Source organism: Alternaria ventricosa (assembly GCF_023758065.1).
Source record: "Alternaria ventricosa strain BMP 2768 chromosome Unknown scaffold_14, whole genome shotgun sequence".
NCBI classification, from domain to species: Eukaryota; Fungi; Ascomycota; class Dothideomycetes; order Pleosporales; family Pleosporaceae; genus Alternaria; species Alternaria ventricosa.
Window position 1 is genome coordinate 248103 of NW_026055694.1, and position 21137 is coordinate 269239.

The following is a 21137-nucleotide window of genomic DNA, read 5'->3' on the forward strand; positions in this document are numbered from 1 at the left end:
GAGGTCTGCCTGCCATTGGACCGCTGCGGGGGAATACTCATGTCTCAAACTTTGTTTCCATGTCCTTTCCCCCCTGCTTCGAGCCCCTCTAGCTTTCGCCATCTGCTCCGGAGTACTCCTCCAGAGCTAGTCTTGCCTCACTAGCGATCGACGGCCGTTCCTTCCAATTCTCCTTGTCCATCTCTGACCATCTCTAACCTGAACAAGGCGCCGCATCTTTGTCATGCCGCATGGGAGCTCGAGCATAGCACGCGCAATGCCTTTCATGCGTGGGCAACCCGCTCCCGGCCTTGTCGTCCGCACCCAGCGAATGCGGCTGCAGATCCATCAGCCTCATCTCACTTGCGAGGAAACAATTGCTTCCATTATGCGGCCTCGCGTCGCTGCGCCGGCCTTTCAGGTACAATTAATAGCGCGTTTCAGCGCTTGCCAATCCTACGCGAACTACCCGTCCCTGCGCTTGGCACAGGTGACGAAGCTGCAGCACCTCTGCGGAAACCGCAGTCAGCGAGGGGCATCGACTGCAAGGCCGCCTCTACTACACGCGCAAAACTACCGAGCCCCTTGACCTTGCTCCTTTCCTGCAGACGCATCAAGCCACCGCAGTTGTGCGAGAGAACGTGATTGTTTCTAGCGCCCTCGACCAGCGCCATGTGGCTTTGGCTCGCCATCCACCACACCCCCTTTCTGCGAAATTGTCAAAACTCCTAAACCATCCATGAGTCTAGCATAGTCCCTCCCGCGGACGGTACCCTACTACGGAATATATGCTCGCAATTCTCCTAGACATCCGCTACCTGCTGGAACTTGCCATCAGACTACATAGACGCACTGTGCCTGAGTGATTCATGTCCACGCGCGCAGGCGCACTACATCCCAACTAGGAAGTCCCATCGCCTAGACTCTCCCGCCACTTTTTATCCGTCTTTACATCAACAAGCATCATTGTACGTTAGATATATGCATCTTCAAGGTTGTGGCTAGGAATCAAACTTGGATGTGAAGCAAATGGTCCAAGACAGACAAGTTGTGACCCCCACGTGACCGGCAGCTGACGCCCTTCGACACGAGGCGGCATGTCAATACTATGCGTGCTATGAACTGAGCACATCCTGCGTGCCTTCCTCAGCCAGTAGACGACCCCGCGGTGAGCAACGTGTTGTGACTGTGCATCGTGCAACCTTGAAAATACTGAGACATGTCGTCATTATCTCCTACGTCGCTTCCTCATTGAGCGTCCATGCCTTATCTTCATATATTCCAACACTCACTCTGCTTCGCCCTGCCCGCCTCATTCCACTCGCCCAGAAAATGCTAACAGTGCAGACGGAGATGAGCGGACATGTCAACCACTATGGTCCAGCGGCCTATCTTCAAGCAAGAGTCATAGCAACATCTCGAGCACATCCGCAAAATCTGCCGTCGCTACTGCCTTCCCACGGTAGTAACTGAGCCCCGAGCAGGCCGGAATACAGTAAGTGCGATGATGCCCAACTGCTCGCGTACTAATTCTGTTATCCACAATGTAATAACAGCCGGCTATTATAGATACTAAATTCGCGACTACGGGACCCATATGCACGACATGCCTTGTTTCTTCGCGGATCATGACCCCACTGCGGAGTTTGTCGTCGATTATTGGAGATAAGCCGGCTGCTATGGTCACCAATATCATTGTGTATGGCCGTACGCATCGAGCTCTTTCCCGAGGTTGTGAGCAGATACCTATTCAATGCTCTCCAGCACACAAAGTGCGGCTGATGCCATTGTCTCTCGCTCTTTCCGCACTAGGACCGAAGGAAGATCAGGACCCACTATCGTTACAAGTTCCAAGTTCCAAGTTCGTACACCCGAGCCACGAGTTCTTCGAGATACCATGGCTAGCTGCATACCGCCAACCCCGGTCCACAGTTCGTCTCAGAATCTGCAAAGCCGGCACGTGGCCGGGAAGTGGAGATGCTCGACGCAGTTGTGTCGTGAGTTCAAGACAGGAAGGCAAGGCCACTCTATACTCTGTTTGCCAGTTTTCGACGTTGCAAAGAGTGCGGGGTAACACCAGTAATAAAGTTGTCAGCGTTGTGTAGCTTTCCACTACTCCGAGACATTCACCGTCTTACACGTGCGCTACACGCGAGATGTCGGCTACTGCAACCTGGCTCCACATTGAACTTTATTTCGACGTGCATTCGGACACCGAGTCAAGATTACCACCCGCCGTAATCGCTTCTCTTCCATCTCGCCACACATATTCTGTCCTTTTTTGACAAATTGTCTTTCCATTACGGCCCGTTTCCAATGCACCCGAGCCGTTGACTCCGCTTTGTGGTCCTTCACTTACGGGAAACTGCTAGGGCCCGCGACGGGATGCGAGCAACCAATCGAGCATCTTCCAAACCGGGATGACAGCAACGGCTATCGGGTACGTCAAACTACGATCGACTATGAACTCAATCGAGCTCGGTCTCATGCGAGTAGACAGACCGTCGATTTCCTGTAAAGTCCGCTATAGCTACGCCGCCTACGTGGCCTTCTGACACTTTCAACGTCGAGCAAAATGTGGCATGAGGCTGTAACATCTGCTACACTACCAGCCGGTCAATACTTTCTAAAGTTAGCTCTTCTAGAACAAGCCACTTACATTCTTGGAGACGTCGGACACATCTCGGCTCGACCCGCCTAGAGACCTGACATTGCAGGACTACCCCCCTCAACATACTTCTCAAACCTCAACGGTAAAACCGTTGGATTCACAACCTTTTGCGGTTGCATGCAGCCAGAACAAGGCCGAGTTCTAGATTGATGCATGAACACAGGGAGCTATCCATCTTAGGCTGCGGCTGCGGATGCAATGTCGAAACCCTCCGCGCAGTGCGGTCAAATCTACTGCTATCAGGATCTGCTTACATCACTGGATGCGTACATCACGCTCCTCAGATTACTAAAAGATGTATGAGATGCGCTTCAGGTTATACGTACACGTCGGAATCATGAATGCGACGACGACCTAGCATCACCGGCACCTTGACGATCGAAACCAACTCCAACATGCATACAACATCAGACCACCATATCGGCAATGAACCAAATCTTTGCTTGCTCTGGATACTACGTTCTCACCACCTGAATTGTTAGACATCGTTCAGGCCTGCCATCAGCACGAGCACGGACACACCACACCATCCGCTTAAACTCCCGTCAACCGTCTCCATCTACCAACCCACGACCAAAAGATCCCACATACCGTACCCACCTACTCCAATCTCCAAATTTCCAAGTTCTTTCTCCTTTACCTCGCCTTCGCAACCGCGTTCTCATGTCCGACCGTTTTTTCCTGCTCCCCGTCGATCCAACGTTGGTTCCTGCCCAAAATGCACGCAAGCCAACGACGAGTCATGCAACTGCATCTCGCGTCTGCAGCCCGCTGAACGTGATCACACCGCTGCGTCCCCGCACAGCCGCAGTAGACTCGGTGCGAAGAGTATGATTACAGTAAGGTGTTGATATTTTTATGCGAACTAATTCCTTTGCCGCGAGGTGCATGAAACATGTATAATTGATCGGTTATTGCATAACGGTTTTTTATGTATTGTAGATCCGGGGTACTTGATCGAAGGGGACGACGATCGAAGAATATGGAAGTGGTTTTTGAATGATGGAAGGTGAGGGTTTGGATTATTGTATTGATGTGGGACTGTAAGAGACGTTTGAATACCTTGCTTAATGTACGCGCGACGATCGAAGAGTTCTAGAGCATGTAGTACACTTGCTACAGAGTATCTTGATACCATCTCACGGTTCTCACCGTCCAAACTTGAAATCACAAGACATGACAAAGCGCAATACTCTAAGGCCAGAGTCAGTATGTTGATCATAATTCGCTAACAATTCAGTAAAACGCAGCCTCTACTCCCTTCTACCTTATCGCTCATTTCCAACCTCTTCTTCTAACAACAAGTTTCTTATGACGTCCGTCCAGCCGGATAAGCCTGTGCAGTCTCCTGGCAACAACAATAAGACCAACAAGATATCACATATCCCGATAAGTGTCGTGATCTACGAAAGTCTACTCTGTTGGGCAGAGACGTCAACAACCAAGCCTGTTGATCTAGAATGCTTGGCTTGGCTGAGAGGCTTGACTCGCCTAAGCCTCATCATATTGGACGATTTGTTAGCAACATAGTTAATGGAGCGGAAAAACGAGGGAATGGCAAGCTTCTCTTCCTGCTGTGCTCTTCTTTGCTGGTCCTTCTATTCTCCCTTTTTAATTGGACAGTGAAGGAATATGAACAGGTGCCCTGCCGTCTAGGTTGATATCAAAATAAGAGTTGATCAATTTTGAACGCATCGTAGGTTCCTGGGTTCTGTGTTTTCTCGTGTTTGTTATCTTCTGTACCTGAATGCTCGATATCTCCCTTCAACGGGGTAACTCCCAAGGTCTCTATTTTCTATCAGGTAGAGGGCTGCCGATCTGGCCTATCTCACTAGTGCTATCAGTCGATCTTCAGCGTGGCTTAATGGTTAAAAATCTTCGTTCCTATTAATACGGCTCGATGGGTTCGTCTTACAATCTTCTTCTAGATTCAGCTAGGACTATCTTCTCGGTCACATCAGCAACAGGAGAAACTTGCACTGTCATAGCTAATAGTAAGAGCCTACACGTGTTCTTGCTTTGGGTTGTGTTGTAATATCGATGTACAGGCCTAGAGCTAAACTGATAGAGTTACTTGCTTTAACTTAAGTTGTCAAGCACGACCGGTAAGCTCGACCGACATAATGACCAACTCCCACACGGATCTACCTTATGCAGAGGATTTGCGAACCCTCTTTTTCTTTACCCGGGCTTCACTCTCTTCAACATGGCCGAGAAGATGAGACCGATACAATTCGAACATCCTGCCAGTGATAGAGGGGGGGCAGTGATGTTACCGTTCCAGATTTTGACAAACGTGCGGTATCCATAAGGCAAAGCTTCATTGATCTTTTCGATAGCCCAGATTGAAGCGTCGTTTGCGAAATCGACGTCTCCGTAGAGCTCATTGAAGTCGATAACGAATTGGCGAACCGCAGTTGACGTCCTTAGGTCGTCAAGAGAGCTGATGACTGCACGGGCGCGGTCTGACAAGACTTCGTTTGGCGTCTCGTAGTTAATGTAGCTGATAATGGCCTCCAACGCGGATGCTGGCGAGTTGGTGTTTCTGGCCTCCATCCACACTGATGGCTCGATAGCAGCGTGGAGGAGAGCTAAAGCCGAGCGAGAGGCCACGTCATAGTCCTTCCACTGTTGAAGACGAGTGTTGTAAACAGCGAGATGGTACTCCCAACCCTGCGGAATGAATTCCTCTTGACCCTCATCGGCGGCTTGTCGAGGTGCGAGGAAGGCGGGCGCAATGGGCTTTGCGACTACTTCAGCGTTGTCCTTGAAGTGTTCAGCGTAACCATGGATCTTTGCAATGTCTTTGAAAGACTGAAACCAGTCTGGGAAGTTCTCGGGCCCAGAGAGCTTTGTGAAGTTGTCGCCTAGGGCGATGGTTGGATCGTTGATGGCGGCCATAGTTGACTGTGGTAGTGGTTTCGCATGAGACCGCGGCGAACTTGTGCGCTTGTAATCTGCCGCGGGTTTGTAGTGAGTAGCCTGGTCTGGTGACTGTTGCCGCGAGTGTGGTTAGTCGCGTGAGTATGACGCAAGTCCTGGCGGTATTTAGCGTCCAAGTGAAGGTTCAGTGGACAGGCTATACGATACAGGATGGGATGAGTGCCCTTTTGGACTGCTTTGACAGGAATACTGTGTAGACAGCTAGTAGAAGACGGGTCGAGTTCACAAGCGGCAAATGGAGAGGCAATATATGTAGATCATATGTATTTCAGAACATAAGGAGAAAGTGGTATTATCCTAACAAAACAACAAATTACAAGCAGACATACACAAGAGCCATCTGCCCATCTGCCTAGCGCAATGGAAGAAAAAGACAGCCACCTTGGAGAATACAATCCTCCCAGAAAGCGTTTTTCCCTCCACTACTGATCCTTAGGCTCTGATACCCACATACTGGAGTTGCTTCCATCCATCCATCTTTGTTCGGGTATGATCCACAACGACGACAACAACAACTCTTCTCATTGAAACATAAGGAATGACCCAAAGTACACAAGGGGGGTCGTCGGACAAGGGGGTGTTCTCAAGGAGAGTAACGAAGTGCAAAGCAAGAAAATAGGGTCCCTAGCCGTTCAACGCCGGGGGTAGGTAACATGGTAAGGAAAAGGGCATCAATGCTAATCTCGTTTCGATCGCTAATGATAAAACAAAGTAGAGGAAGAATGGCGGCAAGCCGCGGCGACGACTAGCTTATCGCATGTTGTGGCGTACAGCGGTGTTGGGGCGCTGCAGTGGTTGCGCGTACTTGGACACGGGAACCATGTGAGCGTCGAGATCGTTGTTACCGTCTACGTCGTCATCGTCTTCGATGATGCGTGTTGGTACGACGGGGATGTCGTGCGATCGGTGCTGTAGGCTCGTCCGGTCTGGTGTTGTGCTGGCACTGGCCATGGACATGGAGGTGCTGGACCGATGGCTTAGATCGGGCGTTGGGGGGATGCTTGAACCCCGGTTGGGGCGGAGCATGTTGTCCTCGTCGCCGTACTCGCTGCCAATGGTTGATTGCGCGCGGCCTCCGGCCGATGACATTTGGCCAACGCTGCTGCGGCGGTCGCTGTGATTGTCGCCATCTTCTGTGTCGGCACGCTGGGCGAGCTGAAGACCCTCAACAGCTGCGGCGCACTGCTCTGAGATGTTGCGGATGATGTAGGCGATGGCGTCGGTCTTGTCGCGAAGGACACGGTCGGCGACGTCGACCATTGATTGATTCGAGAAGCGCTTGGAGTTGCGTGCGGGGTTGTTGAATAGACGCTGCTCCATGTCGGGTGTAACGTCCTCACCGTCGAGGTGCTTGCCCTGCGCAGTGCTGGCTCTTGACTCCTGGCGGCTCTCGACACCGGCTACGCCGCGGATAGTACCGACCTCAGACTTGTCCTTGATCGAGTGACGGGGGGTTTGATGGCGCGACGCCGCGTCTTCGAACTCCTCCTGGTCCTCATCCTCCTCAGGCACGTCTTCGAAGCCGGCGTCCATGTAGTTGGACATGTCATCCTGGTTAAGGGACTTGACAATGTGCTCCATGTGGTGGGTCTGACCCTCGATAAGAGCACGAAGGTGGAGCACAACCCGTTGCGCCTCGTCGCGCTGGCGCTGGATGGCACCGTTGGTATGTTGCAGAGCACCAAGCTCCTTCTTGTTCTTCTTCCTCTCGCGCTCGAGCTCCTCAGCGATCTCTTGCTGCAGTACAAGCGCTTCGAGAGCATCGTCACGTTGCTTCTCAGTACCAGACAGACGGACAGTAAGCCTCGCGGCATCATCCTTCTGTTGGTCGATGAGACTTGTAAGACGGCGGTTCTCACGCTTGTGGTTCTCGATCTTGACCTTGAGATCCTGGGTCTCCTTGGTGAGCTGCTCAGCGAAAGCCTGGAACTTGAGGAACTGTTGCTTCCAGCTCTCAAGCTCTTCGACCAAGAAGTTGTTGCGCTTCGTAACCTTGCCAAGCTCGCTGTCGAGGCGCTGCTTGAGGTTGATGAAGTCTGTCCAGGCTTCCTGTGCGTCACGGGAGTACTGGTTGCGCTCGCGAACGATCTCGTTGAGGTGGCGCATCGACACCTTGGTCATCAGCGGCTTCTTGACGGAGCCACCGAAGATAGCCTTGACGCCAGTGTTGCGGCCCTGCGGTGATGTTAGCGTGTGGTACGATGAGTCTATGCGCAACCGGATACATACCAATTTCTCACACACGTGGTCCATGACCGACATGACAGCATCCTGGGTCCACCAGTCGGGGTCCTGGATGCTCTCAACCTCCCCACGCATCACAATGATTTGACCCGCGGGGATCAGCTTGCCGCCACCGTACGCCGAGCGCAGATGCTGTGGAACTCCGGTTGGTGAAACCTCACCGTTGAGAGCTTGAGTCAGACGCTGGATCATCTTGGTCCTCTGGCCGGCGGTAAGAGCGGTTGGCGGGCTTGAAGTCAAGACGAAGTTCCTGTCCAAGTCGACGACAAGGGCATCTGTGGGAGCCGTGAAGAGCGATCGGCACTCTGATGTTACACCCAGAATGTATGGGCCCGGCTCCTGCACGAGATCCTTGACGTGACGCGCATGAACGACGGGTACATACAGACCGCTCCACTCGTACACCCTGACACAGAAACGGACTGTCTCGGCTGCGATGGTGAGCATCGCGGGGTAGTGACTGGTGAAGATGATTCGTCGTGTGGGCGATACAGCAGCCTCTATCACACCCACAATGTTGGGAATTGAGAGACACGTGAAGAGGGGCCACATGGCGAAGTTCTGGAATCCGGTGGGCGAAGATGGGAACTGGTAGCACAGCGCGTAATCCTTCATGTCGATGCGGACCAGGTCGTTGAGGCGAGGAGCTGGGAAGCTGAGGATGCGCGATACCTCCTCGGCATGGAAAAGGTTGGTAGCCTTATTCCAGTGAATCCACATGCCGCGCAGGTAGTCGCCGAGTAGGTTGTACAAGGGGTACCGGGAGAGGAAGCTCAGGCAGTACGGGATCCAGTATGTCTCATCTGGGTTGTCGAAGAAGTCGGGCTCGATTCGCTTGCGCAGGTCGCGAATAGTCTCAGCACGCTTCTCATCAGCGCGAGACCAGACGCGCAGTGCGATACCGTAAAGAGTGTGTGAGGAATCTTGTTGCAGGACGAAGGAGTGGTGTACGCAGTGCGGCTGGCTCCTGCCAGTGCAGATCTCGACGTCGTGGGGGAAGCATGCCTGTGTGAGTGGTTAGTAGCGCGACAACAATGACCTTGTTTGTATAGACGTACTCGCATGGCAGCATGAAGAGACCTTGCGATCTCATTATCTTGCTCCAATCTGGGGCTGCTTCCCAGAATCTCAGGAAGCCAGAAGGTACCAACGGCACCCTTCATGTGGCCAATCTTGCCCTGAGAGGGCGCAGGCGCCTTCACCCATTGTGATGGCTCGCGACCAACACCACACACCATGTAGGCATGGGTCAGTGTCTTGGGGCTCCTCGCGCCCTGCTTGACGTTCAAAGTCGATGGAAGTGGTTGGGTGATCCTCGAATGAAGCGATGATGTCCGGCTCGGGATGATGAGGCTGTGGTCGGCATTGTCTCTCGTGGGAGGACGCTCGCTGGCGCCTGTACGCGGTCGCAAACTTAAAGAAGGTGCCATGTTGGCGGATTCGATGTCGGTCCTATCGAGATGGCCGTTGCGGTATGGGTGTAGAGAACGGCAGGCGGATGAATCCAGCAATTATTATGACAGCTATAACTGTGAGAACATGAGGCGATGCGTAGAAGGTATCCGAAAGGCAACCCGCGAGAACAAGAGAGAGCGGACCGTGAGTACTATACGCACTCCGTCAATTGAGAGCTCCGAGGTCACCTTGCTGCGGGCAGTAGAGGAGGGTAGCAGCAAGGGGGAATCATGGCTTTTGGGGAGCTCTGCCGCAGCGCGCGGACTGGATGCTGGGGGTTGAACGACCCGAAGACTAGCATGGGTGGCTTTCACAAGTTTCGGTTCGAGGAAATGAGAAGCATATCCCTGCCCATTCGCAGGGTCCGTCTCGGAGCACGGTGCACGGCGCTGTCAGGGGCACTTTTCTTGAATAACGGCTCGCCCAACTTCCTCGAGCGGGCGCGACGGCAGCAAGGGCCGCAATCAAAGATACGGCTTATACACAGTACATTGTTATGTCGCCTCGCTCTTTGCACTGTTGTAACGTTTCCTGCAGCCACGTCCAACATCCGGAGGTCTGGTACCACGACTCGGTCACCGAGAGTCCGCAGCGGCCTCAGCAGAGAATCCCCGCTGGTGGCAATAGCGCCATACGGACTGGTCTTATGCTGAATACCGCATTGGGTTGGATTCGAATCATTCGCACGCCTTGTGCACGATGAGCACGTCTGCAGCGTGCATCCTCGCATCAGCATGCATGAGCAGAGTTCCCGCACTTGCAGCTCGGACGGACCGCGAATGGAAGTGCTTAGAAATTGGCGAGGCAAACCCCTGACGGCTGTTGGCTATCGGTGGCTGCCCAGCAGGCGGTACATGAAGATCGCTCTTAGGCCCGCCGCCAGGCACGTTTGATCCTGCGTGGGAGTGCGAGGCCTTTCTGCAGAAGGTCCAAGACGCGCCGTCGAGCTGTCGACCAGATTCTTCGATCGGCTCCACAGTCCGGTAAAGGTGGTGGCCACGTACAGTAGCCTCGCGTGTCGTGGACCCTCTAGAACCAGACTTCTGAGCTGTCCGTTGAGAATTGCGGAGAGCTGGAATTGGTGAGGCTGAAACACCGGGCACTCAAGCTGCCTGGCAAATCGGGCGCCTTCGCCCAGGTTCGGTCAAGCTGACATGGACAAGACGTGTTGCAGCCGGACAGAGCGAGAACGACTCGATTGCCTCTCAACAGCTGTAGACGAGCGCAAGCGCATAATCGGCGTAGTCGACGACTTGTTTGATCTGCGCGTGGGTGGACCTCGATGCAATTTGGCGTGGAGAATACTCCGATGTCTTAAGGAAAGGGTTCCCAGTCGACTACAGCCCGGCGAGTGTGCTGGCGGCGTGCCACTGCTCCGACCATGGTTCGTCGAAGGCCACGGATAAGCCGCAAATTTCCATGTTTACAGGAATTTTCGCATAGGGGTACGGAAACCGAGCAGATGGAAGCCGTCGCGACTGATCTGCACTAGATGGACGAAGCTGTGAACAGAGTTTTTGTGGTCGCGCTAGTCCAACCTCATAAACCTTCCTCGCTGCTAGCAGTCTTGCGTGCAGCGCGCAGCGATCTAAACCACGGTGCGAGATTGCTCGGAGAGTAGATCTGCAAGACAATCACTAAATCTCCTGCATTCTGGTGACGTTCCCCACCGGACGCGACGATATCTGACTTCAGCCACAACGCGACTGGCGAAAGTTTCCACCGCGACCCATCATTGCCTTGCACGCCACACCATTGTCGCGTCGCTCAGCAGCACCTACCGCCTGACCTTCCATGCACCTGTTCACGCGTACGGCTATTCCGCTACCGTGCGAAAGTGACTTCCCTTCGTGCCGTCGCGCGAGATCCGATCACCTCTAGGCTAGGTGTTGGCGATCTGATATCACGTTACCCGTCTCCACTATTCGGGCGATATGACAGACGCAATGTTGCTCAACGAACTATGCAGTATCTGGTATGTCTGACTAGTTACCCCTCCGTAGCACTTGTTACATTCCAAAAGTTCGATGTTCGCTAGCAATCGTCCTAAGAGTTGTGCCGCGTTCCTGTGACACTAGCTAGCGCAACGAAGCCGCGTCGGCATGCATGAGAGAGAAAGCTGACGTTTAATTAGCCATAGCAATAAATCCAAGTACAAATGTCCTGGGTGTGGCGCACGCACATGCTCGCTGCCATGCTACAAGCGTCATCAACAGAATGCACAATGCTCAGGGAAGCGCGACCCAACAAAGTTCATCAAGAAGTCTGATCTGGTGACCCCGAAGGGCATTGATCACGATTACAATTTTCTTTCTGGCATAGAGCGGAACCTCGAAAAAGCTGAGAGGGTCGCTGGAGTCACCGCTGAGAGCACTCCTCAGGATGGTCTGTCCAACAGGGAGCGAGTGGGTGTTCAATATGGCAAGCTTGAGAATGTTGCTGGCGTCAAGATCATGCGGGCGCCCAAAGGCATGAGCAGACAAAAAGAGAACAAGTCACACATGTCTGCTACAAAGTAAGCCCCGCCCATCAACGCGTCCACGTAACACTGCTGATCTTTGTGTCCAGAAAGGCTACACGGAACGTAGTATGGACAGTCGAATGGTTTGACGAGACGAAGAGACGCGTGCTCACCCAGACATCCTCTACACTGTCAATCCAAGATGCACAACCTTTCGTACAACAAGGCAGTGGTGCTAAAAGCAAGAAGAGAAAGCTGAACAACGAGGCTCCTGCCAGCCAAAGTTCTCAATCAAACCCTCCACACCTACCTCAAAATGACGTTGCGCCTACTGCACCGGACCAAGACCAGCCAATCGAGCAGCATGAAGTCAATTCTGAGCTTCAGGTCAACAATGCGGGGCCAGAGGGAGTCACCCCCGGACGAGGAACCCCTGCTGCAGAAGAAAAACAACAACCCACCAAAAGACAAGCAGACATGGCCGAGACGGGCCTTGGAGATACTCGCACTGATGGGCAGTCCATGGGCAGCGGGCAACATAGGGTTTTTCTGCTAAAGCCCCGCACAAGCACAAACCGCCACGTCCTCATCCCTCTAGACCCTTCGCAATCGCTGGGTGAGAGCCTGTACGGCCGTACTATACTCGAATTCCCGACTATTCACGTGTTCCCTGCTGAGATGGAGAAGCTGCCCGAAGACTACATGTTGGAGGAAGAATACGCGAAGCTAGAGGGAGAGCAACAGAGAGAGTTTGATGAGATGATGCAGGAGCTCGATCCGGAGATCTTGAAACGGTTGAAAGAAGGTGAGGGGCGCATGCCAGGGGACAGTAGCGGGGGAGGAGGGGACGAGGAAGTTGATAGTAAGAGGATACTAGACGTGCTCAAGCAGGATCTCGGCGGACGTTTGTAAAATGAGGGCCGAGAAGCGCAGCTTACTCCGCAGTTGCTACTGAAAAGAAAGCCAGGCATTGCATCACATACAAAGGCGCCATATAGACAGGCATCGGAGGATTTCCTTTTGGTGCCGAAGCGCTGATGGCGCCTCTGCTACCATGCCATCACAGTCACATTCAACGTCTCCCTTTTCGAGCACTACTATCGACCCATTTCTCTTGATCCAATACTCTTTCCAGCCACTAGAGACCAGGGTCTTGTACCCCCTCCTACCCCAATCGGAACGGTACCCTGTCTGAACACCCGGTACCCTGCCCATATGCTTGCTTTCCCTGAAGTCGTCATGCCTTGGACCCCAGTCGTGTTTGCTTTTACCACGCGCCCATGCGGGCAATGCGGGCATACGCCATGCGCCACCCGTCACGGCCGTTGACAGTGCACCAGCGTTTCACGTCGCATTGACAGCCTTGCTTTTCTTTTGCTGCTTTCGACTGTCTGCTTGGTCGGCTGTCATGCCCTCGAATACTAACCACGTGTACGCCCAGACCGCTTTCAATCACCGCGCTAGTACACTCACAGCGGCAACCCGTCGCCCCACTCCCTCGGCATCGTAGTCGTCGCAACCTCACCTGGGCACTATCAACGTCAACGTCACGATAACCAAGATGAGATGCCAACTCCGGGAGCAACCCCAAGCTGATTACCGATACCGACCCCGATAACGCGCTCATCACCAGGTTCCCCAGTCCAAACTGACACAGACGCCGCCCTCGCCCCAATCACCCCATCTCGAGAACACTATCGAACATCCGCAAGGTCCCGTACCTCCGCGGGTAGCTCGAATCACGAATAAAGTTCAACCACACTCCCCAAACCATTCCCATCCGACGTGTCAACTCCGCGAAAATATGGGGAAAACAGGGTCCCCCAAACCAAGAACGTCCAAGTCGTCATCCCACGCAAAAAAACCTTAGAAAGGGAATTAGGCAGACTAGGATCGAGGATCATGCCTCGCTAAACAACGAGGCGCAACACGGCATCTTATTTTTCACAGATCTTAGCGCGATTTCACATATAGCGTTTTGATGTGGGGTCGCTCTTTGTTGCTTGCAGGGCCGCGGCGGCGCTCCGCTGCAACTTCATGACTGAGGTCGCAGGTCGGGTTTGCGTACCGGTGCCACTGGGTCCAATGAGGCCGGCGGAGATGAGGGTACGTAGGATTTTTTGAGTTTTCCAAGACTCGCTGTTGGATGCGGGATGCCGACATCTCGCCCCGTGTGATGAGAGTCAGTTTGCTATGGCGTTATTTGCCCTCGTGGGTCGAAGACGTACGATACCCCCGAGATTTGGCGTCGCTCCGATGGCTGCGATAGCCGTTTGTAGACGGATGGATGGATGAATGGTGGGGCTGGAAGGTGAGAAGGAAGGAGTGGTTTGTGCGTCGGAGATTGATGCTCACTTCCACGCTTCATTGCGCAATCGTCTGTGTTGCCAATTTGGGAATTACTCATCATGAATGTTCCAGCAATGCTGGTTCTTGGTGTATACTGAAAGTTGAGTTCACACAACCTTAGGTATCGCTCAACGCTCCTCAACACAACTGTCTTCAGTGTCAGGTTCCAATAACACCTGAAGCACGCTATCCAGCCCCAGAGCCAGACCCTCGGGTGTCAGCCGCGGATACAGGGATCAAACGGTTTTTGTCATGATGGTATGCATGGAATATGTGAGCATCATGGTTCATGTAAGCTGCAACTGTGCCGTATCAAGAACTGGAAATCCCTTTGTATGATCCCTGGTTTGGCCCCAAAGATTGGGTATCTAGACCGGTGCTGTAATTAGAGCGAACGAAATATTTGGTATACATCCTGGTCTCTGGTAAGAATTTGAGATGTGGATATACATATAGTAACCATAGAGTTATCTGGGGTTGTGATGTGCGCGGGTACAGCGGGTCATGAAACACAGCTTCTTATGCTATTGACCTGGGGAGAGAGAAACCTTTGTCCAATGTTTCTTAACGAGTAGATCCTAAGCTGTGCATTAAGTGTCAGCCATGTGATTCTCCTGTTCTGTGCTGTATCTGGGGACGCGTTGTTCAGTAAAAGTCCTGTGAAACTCAATGGACGCTCATGCGTCGACAGTACTCCGGAGTAGAGAGTCCGTCAGTGATGTTCAATTCGTTATCCAGCTCTGAAGTCAACCCGCGACGGAACTTCGGTCCTCGCCATCCGCTTCAGATGCTCATGACCACTAAATGTGAAACTCCTACTTTTGCAACTCCAACAGTCCCTTACTCTGCAAGTACTCCACAATCTCCCTCACGCTATCCTCCACACTCTTCTGGTCGCTCCTGATGTGGATCTCGGCGTTCTCAGGCGCCTCATACGGCGCGCTGATGCCGGTGAATTCTGGGATCTTGCCCTCCCTTGCCTTCTTGTACAGGCCCTTGGGGTCGCGCGCCTCGGCGACTTCAAGAGGCAGGTCGACGAAGACCTCGACGAAAGCGAGCGGGGAGTCTTCGCCGGTGGTGACGGCGTGGAGGTCGCGGGCTTGCTTGCGGTCGGCCTTGTAGGGTGAGATGAAGGAGGTTATGGCGATTGTGGAGGAGTCGGCGAAGAGCTTTGCGACCTGTGGTAGAAATGATGTTAGCTGGTGGTCTTCTTTGGAGGACATAGATTGCGCATAGCCACGTACCTCAGCAATCCGGCGGATGTTCTCATTTCGGTCCTTCTCTGTGAATCCAAGGTCCTTGTTCAACCCAAATCGTACATTGTCGCCATCGAGACGGTATGCCGCGAATCCCAGGTGCAGCAGATGCTGCTCAAGTGCTGTCGCAATTGTCGACTTGCCCGATGCGGAAAGACCGGTGAACCAGATGGTGAAGCCCTTTTGCTTGCGGAACTTGTTGCGCTCGTCGCGCGAGAGAGACGGGTGCCATGTGATGTTGCTGTTCAAGATTTAGTTTGTGTGTTCAGAGTTGCGCGCAGTTGGCGGGGTAGTCATGGTGGGGCTCACGTTGCCATTTTGTATGTCGAGACTTGAGATTTTGGGTTTGATGGGGGATGTGAATAGGTGAAATGAGGGAGTTGAAGGTTGTTGCAGACTTAAAGTGTTTTTAAGGTGTCAATTGACGGGTGGATGGCTGATTGGTATCCTCAACACGATATTTGGGTCCTCAGCAAACATCGAATTCTTTTAGCGTAGATGACGTGCGAAGCTTGACCGACGCTGCAGGTGGAGCGGGTAAGGCTGAGAGTGGGTAAGATGCCTCATGTAGAAAACAGCAGTTCCTGCCAAAGTATAGCGCGCGAGACATGCTCCGGTTGTGCCCGTGGCGCATATATCGATTCCAAAGTGCTTCCAGAATAAATCTTGCATACAGTAGCCGGCTACACGGCAAAATTTTAGATCCAGCTACATGCCCATCAAAATCCATTCCCACCAAAGCTCGCAGCCCTCGCTCTATGCCTCCTCTCCCTCTCTCTATTCTCATCCCCAAGACCGTACCCAGTCTGTACCTCCCTTCTACTCCCACTCTTCTTCAAGCCCCCAGTACCTGCAGGTAGAACAGGGTCAAAAGGCTTCCTCCTCCTAACAAGCTGGTATCCCCTATCCAATTCAACTTCAATCGCACATCTGATCTTGAGTGCCGTCACTGCTGGCCATACACTCCTTTCTCCCTTCAGTATCCAGTAGTCGATCGCCTCTTTGGTAGGGTTCTCGAGCAGCTTGAAGAAGTCGCTGGGTTTGAGTTCAGGTACTAACGTGAGACTTGGGCCTGGGATGTTTTCGTCTAGGAGGAAACGACGGATGGAAGGGGGGAGTAGACCCAGTTCATCCATTTGTTGTAATCTGTGCTGTATCTCTAGGACTACGAGACGCAGTATAGGCATGCTGAGGCGCCAGCGTCCGTCTTGTTTGGGATTTGGATGGTGTGAGTCTGAGCGTAGGAAAGGTGCGAGGTATGGTCGGGCTTGCGAGACGATGAAGTGGTTTACGTTGAAGAGTTCGCCGATGCGATGGAGCGGGGATTCGCGGTCTCGGTACGAAGCGTGTGTGTAAGGACGGAAGGTGGTTTTCGAAGCTGGAGACCAAGGCACGATGTTGCCTTCCTCGTCTTTGCACATCATTGTTACGGAATGGTAGAGGGTCGACGAGGCCGTAGCGTTCGAGGCAAGTGCTGCAGACCAGATGAGCTGGGAATGTTAGCAGCTGCTTCGGGGTGGAGAAGGAGTGCACTACGTACAACATTGGGAGCAGTAAGGTAGTTCAGAAGGTTCGGTATGCCCCCACCACTAGTAGTTGTAACAGTGATATTCAGCACCCTCTTTGTTCTGTTGTATGCTTCTTCGAACGTCAGATCCCCCACGTTCGCCCTCAGGACATCTTCCAAGACACCGACATCCAAGAAATGCCCTTCTTTCCACCATCTTTTAGCACGACGTATGAGCGTGCCTATCCATGCAGTTCCCCCAGCGCCTTTCCTATAAGGACGATTGGTGAATGCTGTCAAGTCGATGGTGTTGCCTGTGAGGAACTCCAGTAGCTCATCTTCGGTATGCACGCCCACCAGTGCGGCTATCAGAGCACCTGTGGCAGTCCCGGCTATGATCCTTGGTAGCAACCCACGCAGATGGAGCGCTTTCACAACACCGAGATGGCACATGCCAAAGACCTGTCCGCCCTGCAGCACCAAGACAGATCTGCCGAACGCCTGCCTTGTGTCATGGAGAACATCCAGCTTCGCCTGGTTTGTTAAGCCATTATCCGAGTTTCTCGATGTAGGGTATTGGGTGAGGTTCTCGATGGCGTATGCGACTTGGGTGACATAGTCTTCGATCAGCAGCTTCGTGCCCGCGTATGCGCGATTGTACAGGTTCGACGCGGTTATGTTGCCGAGGTTGCGGACGAGACCGCTGCGAAGGAGGTTTATGAGGCCGAGGATATCGTTATCTTCTTGAGCTTCGTAGATAGCAGAGAGGCGCTGATGAATGAGGCGATGGTCGTAGTCCTTGCTTATGGCAGTCTGTCGCCTGTGGGTCTGTTAGCAGCTGTTCATTGGGATGGGCCTATTCAAGATAGGAAGAAAGGAATGCTTACCACATGTCATAGTCGAGCACCTCGTCCAGCTTATACGCAGCAGCCTCCCACTCCTCGAACAGGCGCGCATCGCTCACAGCTTCGAGCAGCAGATCCCGCTGGCTCTTCTGCACCCACCACGCGTATAATTTCTTCAACATATCAGCATTCTATCCGAAGACACATCAATTGACCCAGAACGGTCTTTGAAACAGCAGAGGGAAGCTGACGCACTCGTTGCCAAAAGAAAGCCACGTCGAAGAAGCACAGCAGGAAGCTCCAGAGCGCGCCGGAGACGACGCTGAGGGCTTCGTTCATGGCGTTGAGCTATTCGGGATAGTGATCGGCTGACAGCGCCGCGGTGGCAGAAGTCGCATGTTCATTCGTCGCGTCGGCGGAGAGGTGGTGCTATCGAGCAAGTGGGAACGCTTGTCGGACCTGATGCGCGCTTTCACATGCAAGTCAGCTGAAGACGTCAGGATGCCCAGGTGTGGCTGAAGCTACCCGCGACACTAGCCACGTGGCGTTAGAGGCATCGGGGCAATTCATCGGGACAATACCAATGCGGGGTTCTTAATGAGGACCTCGGGAGGGCATGAAAGCTTGACTTGACATTGCATCTTCTCTGCACTTATCCAAAACGTTTCCAATATGCCCGGCTCATCTCTCTGGCTGCTCCCGCCAGCAAACCATACTTTGAGCACAGTCCTGCCCTGTCTCATCGACAAAACATCGAACCAGTTCGGCTCGCCTCACCGCTTCATCCCCCATATCACTCTGAGTTCAGAGATTACAGCATCCAAGCATGAGCCAGATCCTCAGGCCTGGCTCGACTCACTTGATCTGCCACCTATCAAGGACGTGATTGTAAAGTTCGAACGTCTGGGCAGCGAAGACGTCTTCTTCCGGAAGCTGTACATCAAGTGCGAGAAGCTTGATGGGATCAAGCAACTAGCAAAGCAGTCCCGGAAGCAAGTCGATGGATTTGAAGAGGAAAGCAAGGCGAAAGCTTGGGCTGATGATGAATACAATCCACATCTGAGCTTGATGTAGTAAGTTCAGCTGCTGGCATCTACGTATGCATTGGGACTAATTGTTGCAGCCACGACATTCCTCAAATCGACGCGGCAGGTCTGGCATCAGTGGATTTGCTTGGTGTTAACTTTGACGGGACAGGAGACCTCGGAGGTTGGACCGGCGGCAGGGTGGTGATAGTGCCTACCGACAAGTCAATTGATCAGTGGCATCCTATAGGCGAAAGGGAGCTATGATGCAACGCCATACGAATCGTAGCAGCGAAGCCAATGGAATGCGTTTGGTACATGTTTCGCGGATAGATCGGGTCGAAGGAAATAAGGGGGATCAGGCATCGAATGAGTGCCTGGTGGCATGACACAATCAACATGGCAGTAAGCACTCAGTTTCAGGACAGTTCAAGTATCATCAACAAGAGGAAGAAGTGTGTTGAGGTTGTAGTGATTAATTCATTACTAGGCTAATTATACAATGTCATAGGAAATGGTCCTTGGTATCTCGCATGCAGTCGTGATGATCGCGCGTGGTGCAGAGTGCAGCAGAATGCATCTATTTCATGAAACCGGCCTTGCCGTCGCCATCGGCATCAACCTCTGTGGGAAGTGGTCAGAAGAAGGCTCAAAGAGAGTGGGATGCTGACACAACTTACTGGGGTTGAGCTTGTCCATGAGGGAAGGCTTCTTGTGACCTATTTAGTGTTGGTTTGATGTTCTTCAAGGAGTTTCTTCGCTTCCTCTTCGGAGGCTTGGGAGTGGGGAACGGCTCTGGACTTGTCTTCGGTAAGGGCCTTAGGCAAGCTACCATCCTCATTGGGACGGTGCTCCATATTGCCCTTATCGGTTCCGCCGACAACATGTCCACTGGGGTCTTTCGTACCTGTAGCGCCCTCGTTGTCTGCGAAACGTTAGCATGAGTTCATGAATTTGTACTGGAGTGCTAAACTTACGGCTGCGAGCGGGGTCGTGGAGGTCGTGGCTGTCGACCTTGCCGTCGTGGTTGCGGTCAGCACCGTGGCCGACGACACCTCCCTGGGTGGAGGAGCCGGTCAGGTTGCCCTGGCCAGCCATGCCGCGGTCAGTGTGGGCAGTGTTGGAGTGGCTGCCAGTCAGGTCCTTGGCGGAGACCTTACCGTCGTTGTTGCGGTCGAGGGGGTTGCTGGTACCAGAGTGGTGGTTGGGGGCAGCGTTGTAGTCGCCGTGGCTGGCGTGCTCGTGGCTGTGGGTGCCACCAGTCTTGTGGGTAAGACCAGCGGCGGATCCAATGCCACCGGCACCGCCGATGTTCTTAGGGACACCCTCGAACTCGTCGTAACGCTCCTCGCGGCCAGTGAGAGCACCGCCCTTTGACTTGAACTGCTCCATGGTCATGGCTGGGAGAGCAGTAGTCTCATGGTGGGTAGCCTTGTTATGGTGAACCTCATGGATAGGGACGGTGGTGTGGACGACGTTTGGCTGGATGGTCTCCTTCTGAACAACAGGCTGGATAGTCTCGTGGATGTGCTAGATGACGTCAGTCTTGGTGGGGGTTGTTGTTTGTTTGTGAACTTACGTGGTGGACGTGCTCTCCACCAACGGTGGGGGCAACGCTCTGGCTGTGGGTGGTGTCCTCGACGCGGCGCTCGTCAGCGAAGCGAGCCTGGTCGTCGATCAGAGCCCTCTTAGTGGCATCGGCATCGCGGTGGTCAAACTCGCGGTGCTGAACAGCTCCGAGCTTAGCAGAGTGCTGTTCTGGCAGAACCTCGCGGTCCTGGACGGGCTGGACAGTGCGGTGGTAGTGGTCCTGGTGAACCTCCTTGTCAATGGCGGTGTTGACCTCCTCGTGTACGTGAGGCTTGATGACCTCGTGCTGGACAGCGGGAGCAACTGCCTCGTGGACAGTAGTGTCATGGTGACCAGAGCGGCCCATGAAGTCGGTGATAGCTGCCTTGGCCTTGTCCATTTTGATAGTTGTGTGGTTGTTGTTGGTGATTGGGGTGGTTTGGTGGTAGTGGATTGGTTGTTGGGTGAGTGTGGAGGAGTTGTTGTGTGTGGTGTGATGATGATGCTCCCAAGGCGCTGCAGTGCCTTCTTATACAGTGAGGACGCTAGTGGGACAGATGCACGACGACGTAATGGGGAGTTCAGTTCCAGGCAAAGCCGGCAGTCGCAGGCCGAATTCCTTGTTCCCAAGGGTAAGAGCCATCATCATGGGGCAGCAACAGTGGGTTGAGGCTATACGGGCCTCGATCGATGCTCCCAGCAGCCTCGATTGGTTGGCCTACAGGGCGCCACAGCGACGTGATATGCGTCAGGGCCCTTAGTTCACTGGTGCTAGACTGCATGGATAGCGCTTAAGCCGGCGTTGGTACGCTTGACAATGGAGATGGCCACTA

General features: G+C 53.3%; 7 protein-coding genes across 7 annotated transcripts; 2 read left to right on the plus strand and 5 right to left on the minus strand.

Annotated features, from left to right (window-relative positions):
• Positions 1-4831: 4831 nt before the first annotated feature.
• On the minus strand, positions 4832-5551 carry J4E93_007666 (uncharacterized protein; the record flags this gene model as incomplete). Its single annotated transcript, XM_049345571.1, has 1 exon — positions 4832-5551. The coding sequence occupies one exon, from the start codon at positions 5549-5551 to the stop codon at positions 4832-4834; it is 720 nt and encodes a 239-aa protein (XP_049197098.1).
• Positions 5552-6343: 792 nt separating this feature from the next.
• J4E93_007667 (uncharacterized protein) lies at positions 6344-9267 on the minus strand (the record flags this gene model as incomplete). The annotated part of the gene is made up of 3 exons (XM_049345572.1): positions 6344-7768; positions 7823-8842; positions 8896-9267. 3 exons carry the CDS (start codon positions 9265-9267, stop codon positions 6344-6346), a joined length of 2817 nt encoding a protein of 938 aa, XP_049197099.1.
• A 2183-nt stretch (positions 9268-11450) lies between these two features.
• Positions 11451-12665, plus strand: J4E93_007668 (uncharacterized protein; the record flags this gene model as incomplete). Its single annotated transcript, XM_049345573.1, has 3 exons — positions 11451-11459; positions 11509-11807; positions 11861-12665. The coding sequence occupies 3 exons, from the start codon at positions 11451-11453 to the stop codon at positions 12663-12665; spliced, it is 1113 nt and encodes a 370-aa protein (XP_049197100.1).
• A 2252-nt stretch (positions 12666-14917) lies between these two features.
• J4E93_007669 (uncharacterized protein) lies at positions 14918-15675 on the minus strand (the record flags this gene model as incomplete). Its single annotated transcript, XM_049345574.1, has 3 exons — positions 14918-15280; positions 15347-15599; positions 15668-15675. The coding sequence occupies 3 exons, from the start codon at positions 15673-15675 to the stop codon at positions 14918-14920; spliced, it is 624 nt and encodes a 207-aa protein (XP_049197101.1).
• A 402-nt stretch (positions 15676-16077) lies between these two features.
• J4E93_007670 (uncharacterized protein) lies at positions 16078-17892 on the minus strand (the record flags this gene model as incomplete). The annotated part of the gene is made up of 3 exons (XM_049345575.1): positions 16078-16848; positions 16899-17685; positions 17753-17892. 3 exons carry the CDS (start codon positions 17890-17892, stop codon positions 16078-16080), a joined length of 1698 nt encoding a protein of 565 aa, XP_049197102.1.
• Positions 17893-18382: 490 nt separating this feature from the next.
• CPD1 (2',3'-cyclic nucleotide 3'-phosphodiesterase) lies at positions 18383-18784 on the plus strand (the record flags this gene model as incomplete). Its single annotated transcript, XM_049345576.1, has 1 exon — positions 18383-18784. The coding sequence occupies one exon, from the start codon at positions 18383-18385 to the stop codon at positions 18782-18784; it is 402 nt and encodes a 133-aa protein (XP_049197103.1).
• Positions 18785-19454: 670 nt separating this feature from the next.
• Positions 19455-20704, minus strand: J4E93_007672 (uncharacterized protein; the record flags this gene model as incomplete). The annotated part of the gene is made up of 3 exons (XM_049345577.1): positions 19455-19660; positions 19713-20265; positions 20315-20704. 3 exons carry the CDS (start codon positions 20702-20704, stop codon positions 19455-19457), a joined length of 1149 nt encoding a protein of 382 aa, XP_049197104.1.
• Between the last annotated feature and the right edge of the window lie 433 nt (positions 20705-21137).